The sequence below is a fragment of the Salvelinus fontinalis genome, chromosome 7 (genome assembly GCF_029448725.1).
Source record: "Salvelinus fontinalis isolate EN_2023a chromosome 7, ASM2944872v1, whole genome shotgun sequence".
In the NCBI taxonomy this organism is placed as follows: Eukaryota; Metazoa; Chordata; class Actinopteri; order Salmoniformes; family Salmonidae; genus Salvelinus; species Salvelinus fontinalis.
In genome coordinates, this window is record NC_074671.1 from 38,211,958 (window position 1) to 38,237,703 (window position 25,746).

The 25,746-nt window shown below is 40.6% G+C and overlaps 1 protein-coding gene across 4 annotated transcripts in view; it reads left to right on the top strand.

Moving 5' to 3' along the window:
- LOC129859460 (cadherin-18-like) overlaps window positions 1-25,746 on the top strand; it is a 409,192-nt gene that overhangs the window by 342,543 nt on the left and 40,903 nt on the right. For all 4 annotated transcript variants that reach the window (XM_055929274.1, XM_055929278.1, XM_055929277.1 and 1 more), the window contains 3 exons: window positions 19,726-19,893; window positions 20,855-21,042; window positions 21,890-22,143. In XM_055929274.1, the coding sequence (XP_055785249.1) occupies window positions 19,726-19,893; window positions 20,855-21,042; window positions 21,890-22,143 (610 nt within the window). The remainder of the gene's footprint in view (window positions 1-19,725; window positions 19,894-20,854; window positions 21,043-21,889; window positions 22,144-25,746) is intronic.

The following is a 25,746-nucleotide window of genomic DNA, read 5'->3' on the forward strand; positions in this document are numbered from 1 at the left end:
CGGAAAGGGGATTTTTCAAAATTAAAGGCACTTCCGGGTTGGATTTCCTCAGGTTTTCGCCTGCAAAATCAGTTCTGTTTACTCACAGACAAAATTTTGACAGTTTTGGAAACTTGAGAGTGTTTTCTATCCTAATCTGTCAATTATATACAAATTCTAGCATCTGGACCTGAGAAATAGTCTGTTTACCTTGGGAACGTTATTTTTCCAAACATAAAAATTCTGCCCCCTAGCTGAAAGAAGTTTTAAAAGAGGTGTGTTTTCTGTTGACCTTTGCTGAAGCTTGAATTGTGTGCTGCGTGCGTTTGTCTCCTGAGTGAGTTTTTGAGACTTAGTGTTTGTTGTTTTTCCAGTGTTGCTGTGATCCTTCCGTTACCGTTTCTCAATAAAGTATTATGTTTATCCTTAACCACTGATTCCTCGTGTGGCCTCTTCTCTGCACCTGGGTCCAACCTCACCATGTCACAGCAAGCTTCAGCCTACAACATTGACCCAGCAGAGATTACCCAGATCAAGACTGTTGTAACCCACCAAGGAGCACTGCTGGGGCGGCAGCAAGAACAACTCTTCCATATATCAGAAACCCTCTGGGCACTTACTGACTCCCTCCAACCATAGTCCAACCCCAACCGAGGAGGAGCCAATACCCAATTCAAGGAGCCAATGCCAGAGAAGTACATATCAGGGCTGGCTTATAAAAAATATCAGAAACTTCAAACATCCCAAAAAGCTCCATTCAATCGATTATTAAAAAAAGGAAAGAATATGGCACCACAGCAAAAAACTCACAGACCAGGCAAGGGGGGCATTAATCAGAGAGGCAAGAAAGAGACCAAAGAAAACCCTGAAGGAGCTGCAAAGCTTCACAGCGGAGATTGGAGTATCTTGTCCATAGGACCACTTTAAGCCGTGCAGTCCACAGAGGCTTTACAGAAGAGTGGCCAGAAAAAAAGCCATTGCTTGAAGAAAAAAATAAGCAAACACATTTGGTGTTCGCCAAAAGGCATGTGCGAGACTCCCCAAACATGTGGAAGAAGGTACTCTGGTCAGATGAGACAGAAATATTGCTTTTTGGCCATAAAGGAAAATGCTATGTCTGTTGCAAACCCAATACCTCTCATTACCCCGAGAACACCATCCACCATCGCAGCATCATGCTGTGGGGATCTTTTTTCATCGGCAGGGACTGGGAAACTGGTCAGAATTAAAGGAATGATGCATGGCGTTAAATACAGGGCCATTCTTGAGGAAAACCTGTTTTGAGTTGTTTACGGGGAAATATTTAAATGTCTTGGAGCCCAGATCTCAATCCAAATGAGAATCTGTAGTATGACTTAAAGATTGCTGTACACCAGCGGAACCCATCCAACTTGAAGGAGCTGGAGCAGTTTTGCCTTGAAGAATGGGCAAAAATTCCAGTGGCAAGCTTATAGAGACATACCCCAAGAGACTTGCAGCTATAATTGCTGCAAAAGGTGTCTCTACAATTATTGACTTTGTTAGGGGGCTGAATAGTTATGCACGCTCAAGTTTTCCTTTTTTTGTCTTGTTTGTTTGTTTTACAAAAAACATACTTTGCATCTTCAAAGTTGTGTAAATATAATTATACAAACCCCCAATCAATCCGTTTTAATTCCAGGTTGTAAGGTAACAAAACAGGAAAAATGCAAAGGGGGGTGAATAATTTCGCAAGTATTTTCCTGGTCTGCGGGACACCTGCTAGACTGGGGTAAGGACTGCCAGACTAAATGTCTAAGACCCCACCAAGAGCCTCACCGTGTCCTCCTGCATCCCTTGATGACCAATACTTTTCCGCTCTCCCTCCCTATTACTTCAACCTCCGGTAGGCTTTCAGTAAGAGGCAGGCCGCCACCCTTCCCCCATCTTCCTTACGATTGTGTCATATAAGTCCTACCCAGCGCCACACCTCCCTGGGGCATCTGTATTCCCTCTAGACCCCTGAAGCAGCAGTCATGGACAATTGCATCCGGGAGTCGCTGGAGGCAGGTTTTATTCGCCCCTCTACATGCCCTGCTGGTGCAGGCTTCTTCTTCTTGGGTAAGAAGGATGGAGGCCTTTGTCCTTGCGTCGATTACAGAGGGCTGATCCCTGATGTCCTCCGCATTGAAGTTGGTTCAAGGGGCCCAATTCTTTACCAAATTGGACCTCCGCAACACTTACAATCTGGTGAGAATCAAGGCTGGAGATGAGTGGAAGATTGCTTATAACACCCATTGTGTCCACAATGAGTATTTAGTCATGTCCTTTGGATTATTAAACTCACCGACAGTCTTTCAAGCATCGGTCAATGACAACCTGAGGGATATGTTGAATCGGTTCGTCTTTGTTTACCTCGAGGACATCTTGATCTTCTCCGAAAGCCTTCTGGAACACGGCTGCCAAGTCCTGAGATGCCTCCTGCAGAGTCAACTATGTCAAGATAGAGAAGTGTGAGTTCCACGTATCCCAGGTTTCCTTCCTGGGTCACATTATCTGTACCGCAGGCATCCAAATGAGCCCTTTTAGATTGAGGCGGTTGCCGACTGGCCCCATCCCACCTCACTCAAGCAGGTCCAGCGGATTCTCGGGATTGCCCATTTTTACAGCTGTTTAATACGCACTGCCTCTCACGGTCCTAACCCTAAAGTCCCTGACCTGATTTTGCTGGACCCCGAGGCTGACAGGGCATTCATTGAGCTCAAGGGACATTTCACCACTGGACCCATACACGTTCATCCTGATCCGACATATCCCTTTGTGGTGGAGATGGACGTCTCAGACAACGGGGCAGGGTTGGTTCTTTTACAACGGAATGAGGAGGACAAGAAACTGTACCTATGCGCCTTTCTCTCCTAGCAGTTCTCGCCAGCGGAATGCAACTACAATGTAGGCAACCAGGAGCTCTTGGCAGTTAAGTGGGCTTTTGAGGGGTGGAGATACTGGTTGGAGGGAGAACCTCATCCTTTTGTGATCTGGACGGACCATAAGAACTTGGTCTCTATTCAAGAAACCAAGAGGTTGAACACTCGCCAGGCTAGATGGGCTCTGTTTTTTAACAGGTTCGATTTCACACTAGTCTTTCTCCCGGGATCCAAGAATCAGAAGGCAGACCCCCTGTCCCGCCAACATGATGTCTCTAAAGAGGAGAGGGAAACAGAGACTGTCATCCCCAGCTCACGCATTGTGGCCCCTGTGATATGGAGTACTGAGACCACGGTCCGACAAGCTCAGACCTGAGAACCTGACCCCGGCGGGGGACCCACTAACAGACTTTACGGTTCCGCAATCAGCCCGGTCCCAAGTACTACAATGGGGACACTTCTCTAAATGAATTGGGCATCCAGGGGTTAATTGGACACTGGAGTTCCTGAGGTGGAAATTCTGGTAGCCCAACATGATGGAGGATGTGAGATCCTTTGTTGCGGCCTGTTCCATCTTTGTCCAAAGCAAGTCTGCACATCAGCAACCGGCCGGGTTGCTCCAACCTCTGCCCATCCCCAGCCGGTCCTGGTCTCATATGTCTGTCAACTTCACAGGTTTACCTCCATCTCAAGGGCATACCACTATTCTGGTTGTCGTCGATCGGTTCTCCAAGGCAGCCCATTTCCTCGCCTTACCCAAGTTGCCTTCAGCGAGGGAGACCGCTGATCTCATTGTTACCCATGTCTTTTGACCACACAGACTTCTCAAGGACATTGTCTCAGATCATGGTCCCCAGTTTGTCGCACGGTATTGGAATGCGTATCTGCTCCCTGTTGGGGGCATCGGTGAGTCTCTCCTCGGGGTTCCACCCTCAGTCGAATTGGCAAACTGAGCGGGCCATCCAGGAGCTGGATAACTTCCTCCGCTGCTTCGTCTCCACTCAGGCCAGCAACTGGAGCAAGTTCCTAGTCTTGGCGGAGTATGCTCATAACACACTGCCGAACTCGACAACTGGACTGTCGCCGTTCGAGTGTCAGTTCCCCCCCACCTGTTTCCTGATCAAGAGGCTGAAGCGAGGGTGTCATTAGCCGAGGTGTTCATTAACTTCTACTGCCTCAGAAACCCGGATCCGGGAGCACCCCCCACCCCCCACACACTGTTTAGCATAGCTAGCATAGCTTCACAAGTAGATAGTAGCATCTAAATATCATTAAATCACAAGTCCAAGACACCAGATGAAAGATACAGATCTTGTGAATAAAGCCACCATTTCCGATTTTTAAAATGTTTTACAGGGAAGACACAATATGTAAAGATGTACATCTATTACCTAAAAACACATTAGCATAATCCACCATCTTTTATTTGTCCACCAACACCAGTAGCCATCACCAATTCGGCTAAACTAAGATATTTATAGCCCCTAACCAACAAAAAAACTCATTAGATGACAGTCTGATAACATATTTATGGTATGGGATAGGTTTTGTTAGAAAAAAGTGCATATTTCAGGTAGCTGCCATAGGTTACAATTGCACCCACCGTCACAAATGGACTAGAATAATTACAATGAGCAACGTGTTTACCTAACTACTAATCATCAAACATTTCGTAAAAATACACAGCATACACGAATCGAAAGACACAGATCCTGTGAATACAGACAATATTTCAGATTTTCTAAGTGTCTTACAGCGAAAACACAATAAATCGTTATATTAGCGTAGCACATAGCACATAGCAGCCCAGCATTGATTCTAGCCAAAGTGAGCGATAAAAGTCAACATCGCCAAAAGATATTAATTTTTTCACTAACCTTCTCAGAATTCTTCCGATGACACTCCTGTAACATCATTTTACAATATACATATACAGTTTGTTCGAAAAGGTGCATATTTAGCCATACAAAACCGTGGTTACACAATGAAAATAGTAGCAAAACAAGCCTGAAAATGTCGGTCGCCATCTTTCAGAGTGATCTGGTTTAATTAATAGCTAATCATATACTTGACTAAAAAATACAGGGTTTACAGGAATCGAAAGACAAATTAGTTCTTAATGCAACCGCTGATTTACATTTTTAAAATTATCCTTACTTTTCAATACAGGGTTCGCCAAGTGAAGCTATACCAAACAAAATGGCGAAATGTGCGTTTAAAATATTTCGACAGAAACACGATTTATCATATTAAATATTGCTTACTTTGAGCTGTTCTTCCATCAGATTCTTGGGCAATGTATCCTTTCTATGTTATAAACGTCTTTTGGTCGATAGATGTCCTCTGTCCTTCGAAATGTCCACCACCAACGACCGACACCCCAAAACGTGTCCAAAGTTTCAGAGTGCACAACAAATAAATTCCTCTAAAATCGCACTAAACGGATATAAATTGCTATAAAACGGTTCAAATTAACTACATTTTGATGTTTTTAACACCTAAAACGAGTGAAAACATGACCGGAGAAATATTGCTGGTTAGAAAACGATTTGGAACGAGGCAGGTCCGATGCCCTTCACGCTTCAGGCGCACGACGAGAAAGGGCGGTCTCTATACATTTTGGTCTTTTATACTGGCTGTGAATATCCCATCGATTCCATTGAAAGCGTGATGACGTACAGACACCCAGAGGAAGACGTAGGCAGTGTCGGTTTCTTCATAGCATTCACTGTCGCCTTAAAAACAGACCCCAGATCAGAGGTAAAAAAAATTGAAATCTGAACCCTGTCATGAAAAGTGCTGTAGAAATTGTTCTGTACAACTCAGAGACAAAATTTCAACTTCTATAGAAACTAGAAGGTGTTTTCTATCCAATAATAACAATAATATGCATATTGTACGATCAAGAATTTAGCACGAGGCAGTTTAATTTGGAGACACAAATATGCTAATGCGGAACAGCACCCCCTATAGTTCCAAGAGGTTAAACAATGTTGTCACACCTAGATCAGAGTGCAATCCTCCTTAGTCCTCTCATCTGCCCGACACCAACACCAGGCAAACGATTGTGGCTGTCCACCAGTGATCTTCCCTTAAGGTGGACTCGCGGAAGCTCACTCCACACTACATAGGACCATTCAAGATCTTGAGTCGAATCAACCTGGTCACCTATCGTCTCCAGCTTCCCAGGTCTATATGGTTCTGTCCATCCTTCCATGTCTCCCGTCTTAAGCTGATGAGGACCAGTCCTCTACCTCACACATGTCCCTCCGCCCCCTCGACTTGTACAATGGTCGCCCGTTGTACACTGTCTGGCGTCTATTGGAGGCTCGTCGGGTCCGAGGCACCCTGCAGTACCTTTGCTGGAGCTTGAATTGTGTTCCGTGTGCGTTTGTCTCTTGAGTGAGTTTTTGAGACATACCCAGTGTAACTGTAATCCTTTCATTACCGTTTCTCGTATTATGTTTATCCTTAACCACTGATTTCTCGTCTGGTCTCTTCTGATGATGGAAAAAAACGTATTTGCACCAGGGTCCAATAAATATTATGTGTGTTTCTTGCAGTAGAACCTGGAGGAAACCTCAAATGTAGTAGTGTGTATTAGTTTTTTCAGATCAAAATAACAAGAGACACAAAAAGGCTGCACACTCAGAGCAGTGTGGACTGTGGACCACAAAAACAAGATCCCCCGAAGTGGGCGAAAGCAAGAGAAGAGCTTTGGTAATCTCCTAATAACCCTGTTCACCCTGGAGATTGTCCTCCTTTAGAAATGTCCAGTCAGACAAAGAGGGGGATAGTGTGATGGTATCAACTGTAATAGACTGGTGGGGGTTGAAGGAAAGGTTAACCACCTCACTCACTCAAATGGCCCTGGGTTCAACAAAGACAGCTCCTTCTCAATTCTTTTTATAAATTAACAGGCTTGTTCTATTGAGATCTAGCACAGACTATCAGGAATGGATGTCACTGCTCGAGGAAGTCAGTGGAGGAAGAGATTCAAGGATTGTTCGTGTGTCAAAGTTTCAAGGCACCTTTCAGGCTGGTGCATTTTGTTAAGGTAACTCGTTTCATAGGAAGTGCAGTACATGCACCATGCCTTTGTTGTCTTTCTTAGTATATCAATCAAATCAATTAAATGTATTTATAAAGCCCTTTTTACATCAGCAGACCCCAAATGTATGACACTGAACACATTGGCAATTTAAGAGGGAATCATATCCATAATACATATCTTTTTAGTGAAATAAATATTTTAGCACTGGGCTCTGGCACTATTGCTATTGAATGTATGTGCTTGTGTTCCAGAAATATTGTGGTATATAGTGTGGTAAATATTGTTAAAAACAACAACGACAAACGTGTTGCTGATGAATCCATAGCCTTTTGAAGCATCCCTAGATTGTACAGATTGTATCTTTAAAGTACAGTGCTAGTTGTTTTTGCTGTTGTTTTTATTGTTGAAGTATACGCCTAGTGAGCTTCCTCCATTGTCCATCTTCCTGAGAAGGGAAGGAGGTTGACGATTCATTTTCAGACAAAATAGCTACAGTGCCTTCAGAAAGTATTCACATCCCTTTACTTTTCCCACATTTTGTTGTGTTACAGACTGAATTTAAATTTATATTGTGTCACATTGATCTACACACAATACCCCATAATGTCAAAGTGGAATTCTGTTTGAAGAACATAAAAAAAACTAAAACAATGAAAAGCTGAAATGTCTTCATTATTAACCTGTCTAGGATCAGCGTGCCGCTAGCGGCACTCCCCCCCCCCCCCCACTGAAAAACCAGTGCCGCGAAATTCAAAAAAAATATTTTTTTAAAATATTTAACTTTCACACATTAAAGTCCAATACAGCTAATGAAAGACACAGATCTTATGAATCCAGTCAACATTTCCGATTTTTAAAATGTTTTACAGGGAAGACACAATATGTAAAGATGTACATCTATTACCTAAAAACACATTAGCATATTCCACCATCTTTTATTTGTCCACCAACACCAGTAGCCATCACCAATTCGGCTAAACTAAGATATTTATAGCCCCTAACCAACAAAAAAACTCATTAGATGACAGTCTGATAACATATTTATGGTATGGGATAGGTTTTGTTAGAAAAAAGTGCATATTTCAGGTAGATGGCATAGTTTACAATTGCACCCACCATCACAAATGGACTAGAATAATTACAATGAGCAACGTGTTTACCTAACTACTAATCATCAAACATTTCGTAAAAATACACAGCATACACGAATCGAAAGACACAGATCCTGTGAATACAGACAATATTTCAGATTTTCTAAGTGTCTTACAGCGAAAACACAATAAATCGTTATATTAGCTTAGCACATAGCAATTAGCAGCCCAGCATTGATTCTAGCCAAAGTGAGCGATAAAAGTCAACATCGCCAAAAGATATTAATTTTTTCACTAACCTTCTCAGAATTCTTCCGATGACACTCCTGTAACATCACATTACAACATGCATATACAGTTTGATCGAAAATGTTTATATTTAGCCACCAAAATCATGGTTAGACAATGTGAAATGTAGACAAGCTGGTAAAGAAAACGTCCTTGCGCCACTTAGACAGTGATCTACTCTTATACATAAATACTCATAAACGTGACTAAAAAATATAGGGTGGACAGGGATTGATAGACAATTTAATTCTTAATACAATTGCGTTATTACATTTTTTAATTTATCCTTACTTTTCAATACAGTTTGCGCCAAGCGAAGCTACGTCAAAAAACATGGCGTCCTAAGCCACTAAAATGTTTCGACAGAAACACGATTTATCATAATAAAAATGTCCTACCTTGAGCTGTTCTTCCATCAGTATCTTGGGCAAAGGATCCTTTCTTGGGAGAAATCGTCTTTTGGTGGAAAGCTGTCCTCTTGCCATGTGGAAATGTCAACTACGTTCGGGATGAACTGAAAAGCGTGACCAACTTTTCACATCGTTGCAAAAATAAATGTCCCAAAATCGCACTAAACGGATATAAATTGCTATAAAACGCTTTAAATTAACTACTTTGTGATGTTTGTAACTCCTATAACGAGTGAAAAGATGACCGGAGAAATATAACAGGCTAAACTAATGCTTGGAACAGGAGAGGGTCGGTGTCTTCCACGCGCGTTACGCAGCAAGAAAAGACTTGCTAGCTAAAGGTTTTTTTCATTTGTAGGGCCTGTGAACGAGCAATCGAGCCCGTTGGAATCGTCATCACGTAAAGGCATCCAGGGGAAGACGTAAGAAGTGTCCGTATAGTCATAGCAACGACAGTGCCCGTTTAAATGACTTCAGAAAAGTGGCCAACGTTTCTCAAATCTGACTCCATGTCAGGGAAATTGCTGTAGAATGGGCTCTGTTCCACTTAGAGACAAAATTTCAACTCCTATAGAAACTATAGACTGTTTTCTATCCAATAATAATAATAATATGCATATTGTACGATCAAGGATTTTGTGGGAAGCCGTTTAAAAAATTAGCCACATTAGCATAAATAGTCTAAACAGCGCCCCCATCCCCAACAGGTTAACTATTCAACTCTTTATTATAGCAAGCCTAAATAAGTTCAGGAGTAAAAATGTGCTTGACAAATCACATAATAAGTTGCATGGACTCATTAAAGGAATTGATAGGCCTGTTCCGTGTATTCAACAGCAGAGTTGGGAGCTCTGGCTTGTTTTTTCGTACTGTTCCTACCATCGTCAGCTTCGTCTTGAGGAGCTGCTGTCCCAGCTTGTGTAAAGTAAAAAAGTTATCGCATGTGATGTTATGGCCACAGAGTCCCTGTGTCAAGTCCAGGACATCCCTTGGTTCTTCTCAGGGGCTCATCCATCTGGCTTCCACGTATCCACTTGCAAGCTCCATGCATATGACGAAGCAGCTTCACAGGCAGCCCAGATCTTGATTCCATATTTAGACGGTATGTACTGCCTGAAGGGGTAGCGGCACCTAAATGGCATAAGCTGCTCATCAACAGTAACGTTGGGCCCAGGGTTGTAAAACAGTGTAAGGCTATACACCCACTTGTCCCACACTGACCTGGTTGCAGCTAGCTTGTCTCTTTGCCGCCGAGCTGGTCTGGTGTCTCGGTTATTGAAGTTGATAATCCTGGAAATAATGTGGAAGACATTGATACATGGAATGGTTATATGCCAGTTTCTGCATTCCACATAGATTCTGTGGATTCCCCATTGGATCTGAAAACACCAGCAAGGATAAGAAACTCAAAGTATGCATGCAAATTAGTTTAGTCCATCTCCTTCCATCTCTCTCCAAAAACATTCCTTCCCTCCAAATTAGTGCTGTCCAGAATGATTTTTTTGGGATGGTGTCTGGGATAAACAGTTCAAAAGAAGACTTTGTCCTGCACATGAATAACAGCCATCTGCGTTGGCCCTGGTTGCATCCTCTATTTTTTGACTGACATTCATATTTTTCTCCTGCAGCCCTCTGATGAGCTGGCTGCTGATGGGCTGGTCCTGGGGCTGGCTGAGGTCAATCTCATCCTCTTCTTCCAACTCACGGTCAGACTCTAAATTGACAGAGACATGATCCTCATATTCGGAAAATTCTTAATCTTCCAAAGTGGAAGATGCTCTTTCCACACTAAATTCTCTCTCTGCAAAAAAATATGTCTAAGGCCCTCTGAGCAGAGACTAATTTTGCCAAACTGATTGATTGTGTAAGGAATCAAACATACAAAGCTATTTATTTGTTGTGAATTTTTTACAATGTATCTAAATAATGTATTGAAATATTGTATTGTAATAACATTGCGCAGGTTCCCCGCAAGACATTGTGTAGTTTCACACACAACAAAGGGTAAAGAGTGCGAGAAAAGCGGGAGACAAGCAGACAGGGAGGGAGACAGCCCCAAGAACCTGTCTATGTTGAAACAGCATGCACAGGGAGGAAGAAGACAGAGTGAAGGTACACAGCAAAAAAAATGTCTTTTCACCTACAAACACACTTTTCCACACTTTTATTACCCTCGGGTCCAGTGGACCCGAACACCACATATGTAATATACATTCGTAGGGGGGTGCGCAGTGTGCGCTCAATGAAAAGTTGTTACTTTACATGTTCTTCACAGAAAATGTGTCACGACTTCTGCCGAAGTCGGTCCCTTTGCTTGTTCGGGCAACGTTCGGCGGTCGACGTCACCGGTCTTCTAGCCATCGCTGATCCACTTTTCATTTTCCATTTGTTTTGTTTTTGTTTTCTACACACCTGGTTTCATTCTCCAATTACATGTTCATGTATGTAACCCTCTGTTTCCCCCATGTTTTTGTCCGTGATTGTTTCCATGTTCATTCGGTACGTTATTGCTGATTGTCGACGGGTGCTGTTTTCACCCATGCATAATTGATTACCGTTTATTGTTGGTCAAGTGTATTGTTACCTTGTGCCTTTTGTTTTGAGTAAAGTACGTTGCTCACTCATTCTGCTCTCCTGCGCCTGACTTCATGCACCAGCTACACCTACCTTCTGACAAAATGAGCCAAGGCCAATGGGTCTCAGGTTGAAAAAATTGTTCAATGAATAATTTTTATTTCAGTAAAAATTGAAAATGGGTCCCACAGACCCAAACAAGGGTTAAATTGGCTTGACAATTTGCTAGAAACAACCAACTTGACAGAGCTTGAATAATGTTTTTAAGAATAATGGGCAAATATTGTATTATTCAGGTGTGCAAGACTTACCCCAAAACACTCACAGCAGTAATCACTGCCAAAGGTGTTTCTAACATCAAATAAAATGTATTGGCCACATACACATGGTTAGCAGATGTTAATTTGAGTGTAGCGAAATGCTTGTGCTTCTAGTTCCGACCGTGCAGTAATATCTAAAAAGTAATCTAACAGTTTCACAACAACTACCTTATACACACAAGTGCAAAGGAATGAATAAGAATATGTACATAAAAATATATGGATGAGCGATGGCCGAAAGACATAGGCAAGATGCAGTAGATGGTATAGAGTACAGTATATACATATGAGATGAGTAATGTAGGGTATGCAAACATTATATAAAGTGGCATTGTTTAAAGTGACACGTTTTTTACATCCAATTTTTTATTATTAAAGTGGCTAGAGATTTGAGTCAGTATGTTGGCAGCAGTAATGTCTAAGGGGATGAATACTTATCTAATCAAGATACACTGAGTATACCAGACATTATGAACACCACCCACACTCCACCTGTTGCCCTCAGAACATCCTCAATTCGTCAGGCATGGACTCTACAAGGTATAAAAAGTGTTCCACAGGGATGCTGGCCAATGCTTACTCCAATACTTCCCACAGTTGTGTCAAGTTGACTGGATGTCCTTTGGGTGGTGGACCATTCTTGATACCCCTTGGAAACTGTTGATCGTGAAAAATCCAGCAGCATTGCAATTCTTAGCGAAAACCGGTGCGCCTGGCACCTACTACCGTACCCTGTTAAAAGGCACTTACAATTTGTGTCTTGCCATTCACCCTCTGAATGACACACCGACACAATGCATGTCTCTATTGTCTCAAGGCTTAAAAGTATTTATTTAACCTGTCTCCTCCCCTTCATCTGCACTGCTTGAAGTGAATTTAACAGGTGACATCAATAAAGGATCAATAGCTTTCACCTGGATTCACCTGGTCAGTCTATGTCATGGAAAGAGCAGGTATTTTTGATGTTTTGTATACTCAGTGTATATTAGCCTCTACAGAGTACCTAACCCGGATCCGGGAGCACCCCCCACCTCCCCCACACTGATTAGCATCGCTAGCATAGCGTCACAATTAAATAGTAGCATCTAAATATCATTAAATCACAAGTCCAAGACACCCAATGAAAGACACAGATCTTGTGAATAAAACCACCATTTCAGATTTTTTAAATGTTTTACAGGGAAGACACAATATGTAAATCTATTAGCTAAACACGTTAGCAAAAGACACCATTTTCTTACTCCAACAGTTTCTTACTCCATCAGGTGCTATCACCAATTCGGCTAAACTAAGATATTGATAGCCACTAACCAACAAACAAATTCATAAGATGACAGTCTGATAACATATTTATGGTATAGCATAGTTTTTTTTTTTAAATGTGCATTTTTCAGGTATAAATCACAGTTCTACATTGCAGCTGCAATCTGATATAGTGCTGATGCAGCTAGAACAATTACAGAGACCAACGTTATATAACTAATTACTTGTCTTAAAACATTTCAGAAAAAATACACAGCGTACAGACATTGAAAGCCCAACATCTGGTGAATCCAAACAATATTTCAGATTTTTTAAATGTTTTATAGCGAAAACAAAATGTAGCGCTAAATTAGCATAACCAGGCCAGCCAGAACCAGCTGGACGCGCCCGACCAGTTCACATGCACGACAGATATATGAAATAACATCGTAAATTGGTTCTTACTATTGCTGATCTTTCATCAGAATGTTGATCAAGGTGTCCTTAGTCCTGATGAGTCGTTCAATCCATTCACAATGGCAACTTCCCCTCTTCATTTAGCCTGGGTACTGGTCGACTGGCACGGTCCCTGTCCAAAGTTAAAAAACTCAAAGAACGGAACACGGCAAAACTCCCGAAAAAATTCTAATAATCTGATTAAACTATATTGAAAAAACATCCATTACGGTGATATGGTCACATGTATCAAACAAACTTCGAGACGGAGATAGTTTTCATCCGTAACGTCAGCATACCAAAAGACAATGGCAGCTCTAAGACGCGCGTCTGAGAAAACCGGAAGTTGTCGGTCACGCTAAAGAAATAGGTCTTATTTCACGTCAGTACAAGATAAACAAAAAATTTCTCCTCTGACAACTTCCTGACACCCGGAGGAAGAAGAATGAAGTGTGTTTCGGGTCATAGGTGGCATGACCATATATAGGCAGAGCGTTGAAGCGAGCATACACATCTTGCAATCTTCTTCTGGCTCAGGGAAAGTGCTGTGAAATGACCTGTGTTTCACTCAGAGACGAAATTGGAACGGTTTTAGAAACCATAGCTTGTTTTCTATCCAATGGTATATGGTTATATGCATATAGTAACAGCAATAATTGAATAAGAGGCAGTTTAATCTGTAGAGGCAATTATGCTAATGCGAAACAGCACCCCCTGTATTCTCAAGAAGTTAATGTTGTTTTTTCATACATTTTTAATACATGTAAAATAAATAAATACACTTTGACCTTACAGTGTTTTGTGTAGATTACAATTAAATCAATTTGAATCAGGCTTTGTAACACAACAAAATGTGGAAAAACGTAAGGGGTGTAAAGACTTTCTGCATGCACTGTCGACGGAAGAGTGCAGAATATCCAGAGCCAAAACACATTTCATACTTCTTAGTAGGGTTGTGCTCATTGTTCATAAACAATGCTCAGTGAGTGATTGCTCTGGAGCAATGTGCCTTTGCGAGTAAAGCAGGAATAAGCAACCGTAAAGGTCAGATCCCTCCGTCTTTGTGTTGTTTTAATGGAAAGTGTGGCCGTGTGCCAAGGTCTTCTGCTTCTTTGGGAGCCAGGCTTAACTAATGCCGTGGCTCCAGTTAATATCTTGGAACCTCAATGGCCTATACAGACCCACCAATGTACTGTATGTATGGTATGCCAGGTAAACGTCTCAGGCTATGTCTCAAATGACACCCTATTCCCTATATGCTCTTGTCAAAAGTAGTGCACTAAATAGGGAATACAGTGCAATTTGGGACATACAGTCTTGGAATATCTCATATCTGAGGAATTTTCAAATGAATGAACAGTAAAGGTTACGGTTATTTCATGCACGAGTACTGTATGGGCTAAGGTGAAATCAAGCATGCCTTCCGTTCCTATCGAGTTTACTTACGCAGCTATTCATGGAATAAGTTTTGAAAGGTTAAATTCTTTCCAGATTCCAGACAATCTTGAACAATGCACAAGATATATCAACGTATGGAATGTGTGTTAATGCCGACCATGGTAGCCTATGCCATGTGATAGACAGACACATGACTGACTCCTGTATACTTTGGCATTCACGAGGCCTCCCTGTTGTGATATTTTTTTGTTTTGTCAAAGCTATTGGCCGGCCAGCACAGCATACTCTTATTGTATGCTAAAAGCCATCTATCTCTGCTGTGAGATGGAAGACTACTGTAGTGTGGAGATCAGCTGGACAGGATCCGAGAGTACAGACAACTGGACTACTTTATCTGTTCTCCTGGGTGACAGATGATGGCTCCGTCCCAAATGGCACCATATCCCCCTATATAGTGCACTGCTTTTGACCAGGGCCCATACGGCTCTCGTCATAGTGCACTATGTAGGGAACATGGTGTTATTTGGGACGCATTTTTGATATGTAACCTAACCTCTCAAATCCCCTGGAAGGTAATAGTGTTTGCTGCATCGCTCCTTAACCCATTTATAGTGGTTATTCTGCCCAAGACAAGTGGATTGGACTAGCTTCTGCCTATAGCATCCTCCTGAAGAGAGAGAGAGGAGATAATGTCTGTAAGAAAATAGATAATAGCATTGCCTCTTTTGTCCAAACCGGAAATTAGGCTCTTGATAGAATCTAATTATGGCTTTGTTCTTAGAATCCGATCAGCGTATTCTAAGAAAACAAGAGAATAACGATACAAGAGAATCAGGTTTATCTATAGATGAACTATACCCAGCAGGATAATGTAAAGATGGCTTTGAAACCAATCACCATACAATCACCATTGTTTATAGATCAACAATGTCCAGTCGGACCAGTAATGGAAAACAACAAACTGTTTTTCATTCAACTTTATTTTCAAACAGATAGGATATGTTGTTGATAGGTCATGGATTCTTGATACAATATCTCTCTCCTACCAAAATCAAATAGACCCATTTTGTTCAGTACTATCACATCCATATTGCAAATACTGTACATTGGATATACACATAATAGTACAAGTCATTTAGGCTTCCCATTTCTTGTCCACATGAATATGTATTGATTTGATGGCAACGGTGGGCTTGAAACTGAGAAGATTGTAACCCCACACCTTCATTTTGTTTGTGTGCTACTTCAAGGGTTTTCACACATGCAGAAACTACCTTACAAATGAAGCAAGTATTTGAATAAGAAAATAGGAAAACAAGACAAACTGCACTTTTATACAGAGAAGTTAACTGTCTCCTGGAACGTTCCTGATTTTGCGAAAAGTAAACAACCTATATCCTGCAAACTCACACACAAAAATTGACATCTTTTTCAAGGCGCCTTGTACAGATCAAATCACACAATGCGACCACTGATCTTTTCTATAACCTTGTAAAAATATTGATCAAGATACGAAATGGACTGATTGCTACTGAAGAGAAGTGTGTGTGTGTACTCGTTTTTTATCACAGCTACCGACTATACCAACTACTATGTCATTATTATATTCTATATTATAGACATCACAGCCGAGACCCTGCTGTTTTCTGTAGATTGCTGTTAGAGTCAGTTCACACAAAGGTTCACAAGAATACAAGTTCACCAGTTGCTCAAGGGTTTTGCCTCTGGGAGAGAGAGAGAGTAAGAGAGTGAGAGAGATTGAGACTGAGAACTGAAGTAACAGGCAACACATATTAAATCCCAGTCCTTGATCTGGTTTCAGTGTACAGCGGGGCGAGAGAGTTGGGCACTTTAATCCCCTCACACACATACTAATCATGACCAGATTGTGTATATTCTTTACTTTACAATGTGTGGGAATGAAATATCAGTACAAGCTTCAACTGGCATGGAATCTATTACATTGCATTGAGCACTGGGTAATTTACGCAATTTGGACAGTGACATGAACTTTCTTTTGTACTATATATACTGTACTGTACTATGCATTGATTCAGAATATCTATGTGTAACCCTCGTAGAAAGTTCATGGAGCTATATCCTGCATTATTATAGTGATAAACATGATTGAATGGGTTCTTTGGGGAAAGCTGCATTCTCTGCCTTACCAAGGTTGCATAGTCATTTGAAATATATTGGAAAGTGTAGAAAGGCTAACCTTGGCAATGAAACATTTGGACAATCAAGGTCGAAAGGATGTTGGAGCAGCCTATTTTTATGTTATGCATCTTTTATTTAAACTGTCAAACTGAACGATTATTTCTCACAAGGCCCTTGTGAGAATCCAAATTCTGGCCTAGACAGTAATGGCACATTGCTTTAATAACTTATACACCACATCTTTCTCCCCTCCGAATCTACAAGGAATAGGGTGTTGGGCCATCACGAGTCAGAACAGCTTCAATGCACCTTGACATAGATGCTACAAGTGTCTGGAACTCTATTTGGAGGGATGTGAGACATTTCTTCTCGAGGTCGACCGATTATGATTTTTCAACTCCGATACCGATTATTGGAGGACCAAAAAAAGCCGATAGCGATTAATCGGCCGATTTTTTACATTTATTTGTAATGATGACAATTACAACAATACTGAATAAACACGTATATTAACTTAATATAATACATCAATAAAAATCAATTTAGCCTCAAATAAATAATGAAACATGTTCAATTTGGTTTAAATAATGCAAAAACAAAGTGTTGGAGAAGAAAGTAAAAGTGCAATATGTGCCATGTAAAAAAGCTAACATTTAAGTTCTTTGCTCAGAACACGAGAACATATGAAAGCTTGTGGTTCCTTTTAACATGAGACTTCAATATTCCAAGGTAAGAGGTTTTAGGTTGTAGTTATTATAGTATTTATAGGACTATTTCTCTCTATACCATTTGTATTCCATATACATTTGACTACTGGATGTTCTTATAGGCACTTTAGTATTGCCAGTGTAACAGTATGGCTTCCGTCCCTCTCCTCACTCCTACCTGGGCTCGAACCAGGAACACATCGACAACAGCCACCCTCGAAGCAGCGTTACCCATGCAGAGCAAGGGGAACAACTACTCCAAGTCTCAGAGTGACTGACGTTTGAAACGCTATTAGCGCGCACCCCGCTAACTAACTAGCCATTTCACATCGGTTACACCAGCCTAATCTCGGGAGTTGATAGGCTTGAAGTCATAAACAGCGCAATGCTTGAAGCACAGTGAAGCGCTGCTGGCAAAACGCACAAAAGTGCTGTTTCAATGAATGCTTACGAGCCTGCTGCTGCCTACCATCGCTCAGTCAGACTGCTCTATCAAATATCAAATCATAGACTTAATAACACACAGAAATACGAGCTTTTGGTCATTAATATGGTCGAATCCAGAAACTATCATTTCGAAAACAAAACGTTTATTATTATCGCATATACCCCGACTCTGCGTGCAATGAACGCAGAAGTGACACAATTTCACCTGGTTAATATTGCCTGCTAACCAGGATTTCTTTTAGCTAAATATGCAGGTTTAAAAATATATACTTCTGTGTATTGATTTTAAGAAAGGCATTGATGTTTATGGTTAGGTACACGTTGGAGCAACGACAGTCCTTTTTCCGCGAATGCGCACCGCATCGATTATATGCAACGCAGGACACGCTAGATAAACTAGTAATATCATCAACCATGTGTAGTTAACTAGTGATTATGATTGATTGATTGGTTGATTGTTTGTTATAAGATACATTTAATGCTAGCTAGCAACTTACCCTGGCTTCTTAGTGCATTCGCGTAACAGGTAGGATCCTCGTGGAGTGCAATGAGAGGCAGGTGGTTAGAGCGTTGGACTAGTTAACTGTAAGGTTGCAAGATTGAATCCCCGAGCTGACAAGGTAAAAATCTGTCGTTCTGCCCCTGAAGAAGGCAGTTAACCCACCGTTCCTAGGCCGTCATTGAAAATAAGAACGTGTTCTTAACTGACTTGCCTAGTTAAATAAAGGTGCAAAAAATTTAATAAAAAAAAAAATAATAACCTTGAAATCGGCCCTAATTAATCGGCCATTCCGATTAATCGGTCGACCTCTAATTTCTTCCACAGTAAAATCCATAATTAGTTTTTTTTGTTGATGGTGGTGAAAAATGCTGTCTCCGGAGCGCGCTCCAGAATCTCCCATAAGTGTTCAATTGGGTTGAGATCTGGTGACTAAGACGGCCATGACATATGGTTTACCTCGTTTTTATGCTCATCAAACCATTCAAACCACCCATTCCCTGTGGATGCAGGCATGGTCATTTTATGGCGGCATAGCCATGGAAGAAAAAATAATGGCCAAAATAATGGCTTGCCCAGCATTTTTTCACATCACCCTAAGCATGATGGGATTTTTATTGTTTAATTAACTCAGGAACCACACCTGTGTGGGAGCAGCTGCTTTCAATATACTTTGGCTCCCTCATTTACTCAAGTGTTTCCATTAGTTTGGCAGTTACCTGTATTTTCCAACCTTGCTATATTAGTTACTGTAAAGTAAAGAGCCTAAGGTCATCGGCCCTATAAGCTCTATTACTGCTTCTGTTTCTTCCATTGTCACTATTACCCAAATAACAAAAGGAATACCATATTAATCTCAAGAATTCATTATTTTATATATTCAAGTCACGTCACTCTAAGAATCTCTATTCATACAGAAAAAAACATTGGTAGTCAATACTGACATTGGTATTCACACTGTACTAACAGATATTCATAGTAACAGTTGAATTCCTCTATTCTTCTCCCTCTGTCCAGGAGTCTTCAATTAGCCATGCAGTACAGTAGAAACATTGGTATTCATTGGTAACAGAGGTACTTCGCTATTCTTCTCCCCCTGTCCAGGATGGCTTTAGTTCTAAACTGTATGTCCTTAGCCGAATAGTACAATAGTAACATTGGTATTCATATAGTACAGTAGTAACATTGCTATTCTTATATTCTTTTCTCCATGTCCAGGAGTCATCAGGACTGCCTTAGCCAACATGGACCGGGAGGCGAGAGAACACTATGCTGTAGTCATTCAAGCCAAAGACATGGCAGGATCAGTTGGAGGACTTTCGGGGTCCACCACTATCAACATCACCCTCACCGACGTCAACGACAACCCTCCCAAGTTCCCGCAAAGTGAGTATAGACACCATGGCTGCATTCAGCAGGCAAAACGGTGTGTAACATTCAGAGAGAAATAAAACAAACATGCCTCTCTCACATCTGGAATAAGGAATCACATCAGACTATTTGTATAATTTATATCTGCAATGTTTCCCACCATTTGCGTGGCCCAGTTACTCCATATCACTTGGATTTCAAGGCTTAACGATATCTAAGACATCTACTATCTATTTCTGCTAAATACTAATCACTGCTTGATAAACAGCAGTGCTTCTCAGAGACTCTTCTCGTGACTGGCACGAGATCCATTTGAGAGTATTTTTAGTAGGCCAATTATAAATGGAGTGTTCTCATCTATCTATAGAATAATCATGATATACTCCTCCTCACTCATATAGATAGAGCTTAACATAGAAACTCATCAGCTTTAATTGACTGTCAGTAGGCTCCATCTTTAATTAATATATAACAGATGTTCAACAGACATTAGTTAGATGAGCATAGCATTGACTAAAATCGCACCAATTATGAATCATGATTTTAATGTTTTTTTTTCTTCTATCCTATCATGTAATAATAATCAAATACTTATATGACATTTGGTCTCAAAATGGACCTCATCAAATGCCATGCAGGCAACAACAAAAAAATTGCTTGAACATTTTAATGTTATGTTGCTGTAAGAACACTGAACATCTGTACAGTTATAGTTCAATCAGTCCAAGTTTGTAAGAGTTAAAAGTCAACACCATTAAAGTGCCCTCAGACACATTTCAGGTCTAAATGTCGAGTCAAGCATTACGACATGATTTCAAGAGGGCATTAAGTAGCAATTCAAGGGGCATCTGTGAAGTCATTTCAGGGTGACAAAGCAAAAAACTAAATCATTTGGACAATCAGCCCAAAATATGTCACCAACTAGTGATGTTAAGCTTTTTCTACATGGCTGTATTGTTATGCTCATGATCAACAGAAAATTACCAGCTGTACGTCCCTGAGTCGGCCCAGGTTGGCAAGCCAGTGGGGAAGATAAAAGCCAATGACGAGGACCTTGGCGTCAATGCAGAGATCAAGTACAGCATCATCAACTCAGAAGGAGCAGCCACGTTCTCAATCAACACTGACAGGGACACCAGGGAGGGAATCATCAGCCTCAAGAAGGTAAACGACAGAGTATTAAGGTTTTGTATGATTTCAGCCAGTAGTTTTGAAAGTAGCGCTCACAAGCCAAAACGGGTCCCCGGAAAATTGTGCACAATTGTGTACGACATCATCCATTTCATGTGATATATATATATATACACACATATATTTGTTTTGTTGTTTTAATTTGTATGATATGTTACGATTTTGTAAGTTCTTAAAAGGACTTTTGAGAAACTTACCCCGCCCACAATAGACTTCCTCAAAGCAAAGCTCTCAATATAGGGGAGGCAGGTCTTCAGATGTTGTACGCATGAAATTGTGTAATTCCGAACTCTATCTGTAACGCTCTGTTTCATTTTGTTGGACTCGAACAATACATTTCCGTGTGCGAACATGCACGTGCTCTCTCGTTACTCGTATCACCACAATGGAAAGCACCCACGGAAATGTGTCGCTGAAAAAGTGTCTCGAACCTTCTATAACATGCCATTTTCATACAAAATAGAGATTTGGTTCAAAAATAGCAAACCAATCCTTCCCACGATCCCGTTGAATCACTTTAAGGAAGACGTTCAACCATTTGCACTTGCACACTCACCTTTAACGATATAACAACATAGGATTGGTGTAAGGATTGGTTGGAGGAAGTTACCACCATTGTAAAAATCCACAGTGCACACTGGGAGAAGAGAGTAGATGCTCTATACCTGTGTAATAATGCTGTTAATATTTTTGTAAGAAAAATATATGAACATTTTATATAGTACTTTAGTAGGCTACTTGCATTGTCATTACACGGTACACAAGTGGAATGAAGTCTGTTCCTAATCCTGCATGTATTCCTGGTGCCTTTTTCCTGCAGCCACTGAACTACGAGAGGAAGAAAACCTACACCCTTCAAATTGAGGGAGTGAATAGCCACTTGGAGCCTCTTTTTTCCTACCTTGGTCCTTTCAAAGACACTGCCACCCTAAAGATCACTGTGGGAGATGTGGACGAACCGCCTGTTTTCTCTATGGACTATTACATCATGGATGTTTATGAAAACGCTCGGATTGGTAGAGAGGTGGGGGCTGTAACTGCCAGGGATCCAGACAGCAAAAACAGTCATGTCAGGTAAGAGCTTGGAGCCAATGTATTCTCTTTAGCATCCCAAATGACACCCTATTCCCTATATAGTGGACTACGTTTGACCAGTGCACTGCCTCCGAAGCCTGGCTAGTACAGGATCTGCTAACACTATCAGTATACTGTGTGCACTCGGTTATATTTTACGAGATAATTTATACTTTACATGTACAGACATCATGCACACATATTGTACTGTTAGTACAACTGTTTACATACATATACATCTATTCAGGTGCCCTAAGACATTATAATAATCCCCCCCCCCCAAAAAAAAACTGCACCCACTATCATGTGATGGGCGCCTCTGCACCCACTATCATGTCTAAAAGCTTAAGGCCATTCAGCCTCTAAAAACCTTGAATTCATTTTCCCATTTCAAGAAATTAAGAGGGAGTTGTCATAAACTCATATCAGATATATTACCCATACACCAATAGATTGCAATCTAATAGTCCCTATTACATGATACAAGATCTTGGTTTGGTGAACCACCATGCTGTACATATGGGGCTTAGGGAATTCTTCAACTGCATTAAGCACTGAACCTTAGTCACTTCACGTGTTATTGTGCCCATATCTCTTTCCGCCATATCTGCAAAAGACAAGCTCTGCCCATTTATGAAGAAATATGTATCTATAATACATTTTCAAGGAGATAGAGGCACAGACAGTCTAAAAATAAATAATAAGAATGGTTGATTCAACATAAGAATCTTCAGATATTTTAAAGGTATTTGTGGTAAACAAAAGGGAAATCTACATATGAAAGGGTCTTGTTGGGATACCTCCCCCCCATTCAGTCTTACAGCTCTCTCACTGTTCTCCACCAGACAGAAAGAGAAAATGGGAAATGTTTGGATGACATCCATTTGAACTTGGAAAAATAAAAGATAGAAAAAACAACAATGCCAGAGAAGAATATTCCTTGTGTTGGCGGTTGACGGATTGCATGTGTAAAAATGCAGTAGGGGCAGATAGCAGTCTCTTTCTCTTTGATCGCTGATGTTGCTTTTGCCTCATGCTTTAGCTATGTTTCTTTAAGATACAAGGAAACAAGGCCAGTAGTCTGGTTTGTTCTGACAGTTTCATGTCCCGCTGAATGTGAGACATTTAATAACCCGAGTCATACTTGTAGTGCACTGTGTAGATGGTCTTCTTTACTGTACTAACATATTTTTTATAAAGCACTATGCTTGACTCACTTGACCTAAACACTTGTCTCATACAAGGAGCATAGGTCATTAGCGAATGTTGACAATAGAAAATGGCCAACATATATTATTACTGAGAACCATTACTGAATTAGTGGTGCAAATGGAAATTAAAAGATAAATTACCAACCACACATTCAGTGTTCATTTCATTCATAATAACAGTCTTTTAAAAGGAACATAAGCATACATGAACAAAGTTCTTGTTCTCTATTCAAGACATCTTCTGATGCAATTTAATGACTTAGTAAAGACTGTGGAGAACCAGTGGAGGCCCATTAATACAATGTTACTATCACACATATAAACATTATTGCACAAAACATTCCTCTCGTTAAAGAGCCCTGGATAATTGCTGTTGACCAGTTTCATTGAGTCTTCAACATTAGTGTCCTGAACAAACCCATTGACTGACTGAATCCCAAATGGCACCCTATTCCCTATATAGCGCACTACTTTGTTCAAAAGTAGTGCACTAAAGTGGCTTGCGAAAGTATTCACCCCCCTTGCCAATTTTCCTATTTTGTTGCCTTACAACCTGGAATTCAAATTTTGGGGGGATTTGTATCATTTGATTTAACTTCTTTGGGCTGCAAGCCCGAAGCCGGGCACAATATGACAACAGCCACTTCAAGTGCAGGGCACGAAATTCAAAATATATATTTTTAGAAATATTTAACTTTCACACATTAACAAGTCCAATACAGCATATGAAAGATAAACATCTTGTGAATCCAGCCAACATGTCCGATTTTTAAAATGTTTTACAGCGAAAACACCACAAATATTTATGTTAGCTCACCACCAAATACAAAAGAGGACAGACATTTTTCACAGCACAGGTAGCATGAACAAAGCCAATCTAACTAACCAAGAACCAACCAAACTAACCAACAAACAACTTCATCAGATGACAGTCTTATAACATGTTATCCAATAAATCTATGTTTTGTTCGAAAAAATGTGCATATTTGAGGTATAAATCAGTTTTACATTGCAGCTACCGTCACAGCTACCGTCACAAATAGGACCGAAGCAGCCAGAGTACTTACAGACACCAACATCAAATACCTAAATACTCATCATAAAAAAATTCTGAAAAATCAATGGTGTACAGCAAATTAAAGACAAACATCTTGTGAATCCAGCCAATATTTCCAATTTTTTAAGTGTTTTACAGTGAAAACACAATATAGCATTATATTAGATTACTACAATAGCCTACCACACTACCGCATTCATTCATCAAGGCACGTTAGCGATAGCAATAGGCACGTTAGCGATAGCGAATAAACCAGCAAAAGATATATAATTTTTGACTAACCTTGATAAGCTTCATCAGATGACAGTCCTATAACATCAGGTTATACATACACTTATGTTTTGTTCGAAAATGTGCATATTTAGAGCTGAAATCAGTGGTTATACATTGTGCTAACGTAGCATCTTTTTCCCAGAATGTGCGGACATTTTTATGACACTCAAACTATTCTGACCAAATAACTATACATAAACGTTACTAAAAAATACATGTTGTATAGGAAATGATAGATACACTAGTTCTTAACGCAATCTCCGTGTTAGAATTCTAAAAATAACTTCATTACGACATCCAGCTTAGGTATAGCGAGAGAGTACCCAAAATCTGGGCGCAAACGACTATTTCACATGTTCGACAGATATATGAAATAGCATCATAAAATGGGTCCTACTTTTGACGATCTTTCATCAGAATGTTGTACAAGGGGTCCTTTGTCGGGAACAATCGTTGTTTGGATTTAGAATGTCCTCTTCTCCAGTCAATTAGCACGGAAAGCTAGCAAAGTGGCGCTAAGCTCTCCTTCGTGAACAAACGCAGACAACGCAACACGCCTAACGTCCCGAAAAAATTTCAGTAATTTAATAAAACTATATTGAAAAAACATACTTTACGATGATATTGTCACATGTATCAAATAAAATCAAAGCCGGAGATATTAGTCATCCATAACGACAGCTTATCAGAAGGCAAATCCAGGTCCCTTCACGCGCTCTCCAGAAAACAGGAAACTGGTGACACGTCATACAAAGAGCTTTTGTTCGACCCCTGATCAAGTTATTCACTCCATTTCTTCTCTCACTGCCTGTCAACATCTAGTGGAAGACGTATGAAGTGCATGTATTCTAATAAATATCAAGGACCTTTATAGGCAGGCCCTAGAAGAGAGCATCGATTTCAGATTTTCCACTTCCTGTCAGGAAGTTTGCTGCAAAATGAGTTCTGTTTTACTCACACGGTTTTAAAAACTAGAGAGTGTTTTCTATCCAATAGTAATAATATTTTGCATATTGTACGAGCAAGAATTGAGTACGAGGCCGTTTGAAATGGGCACCTTTT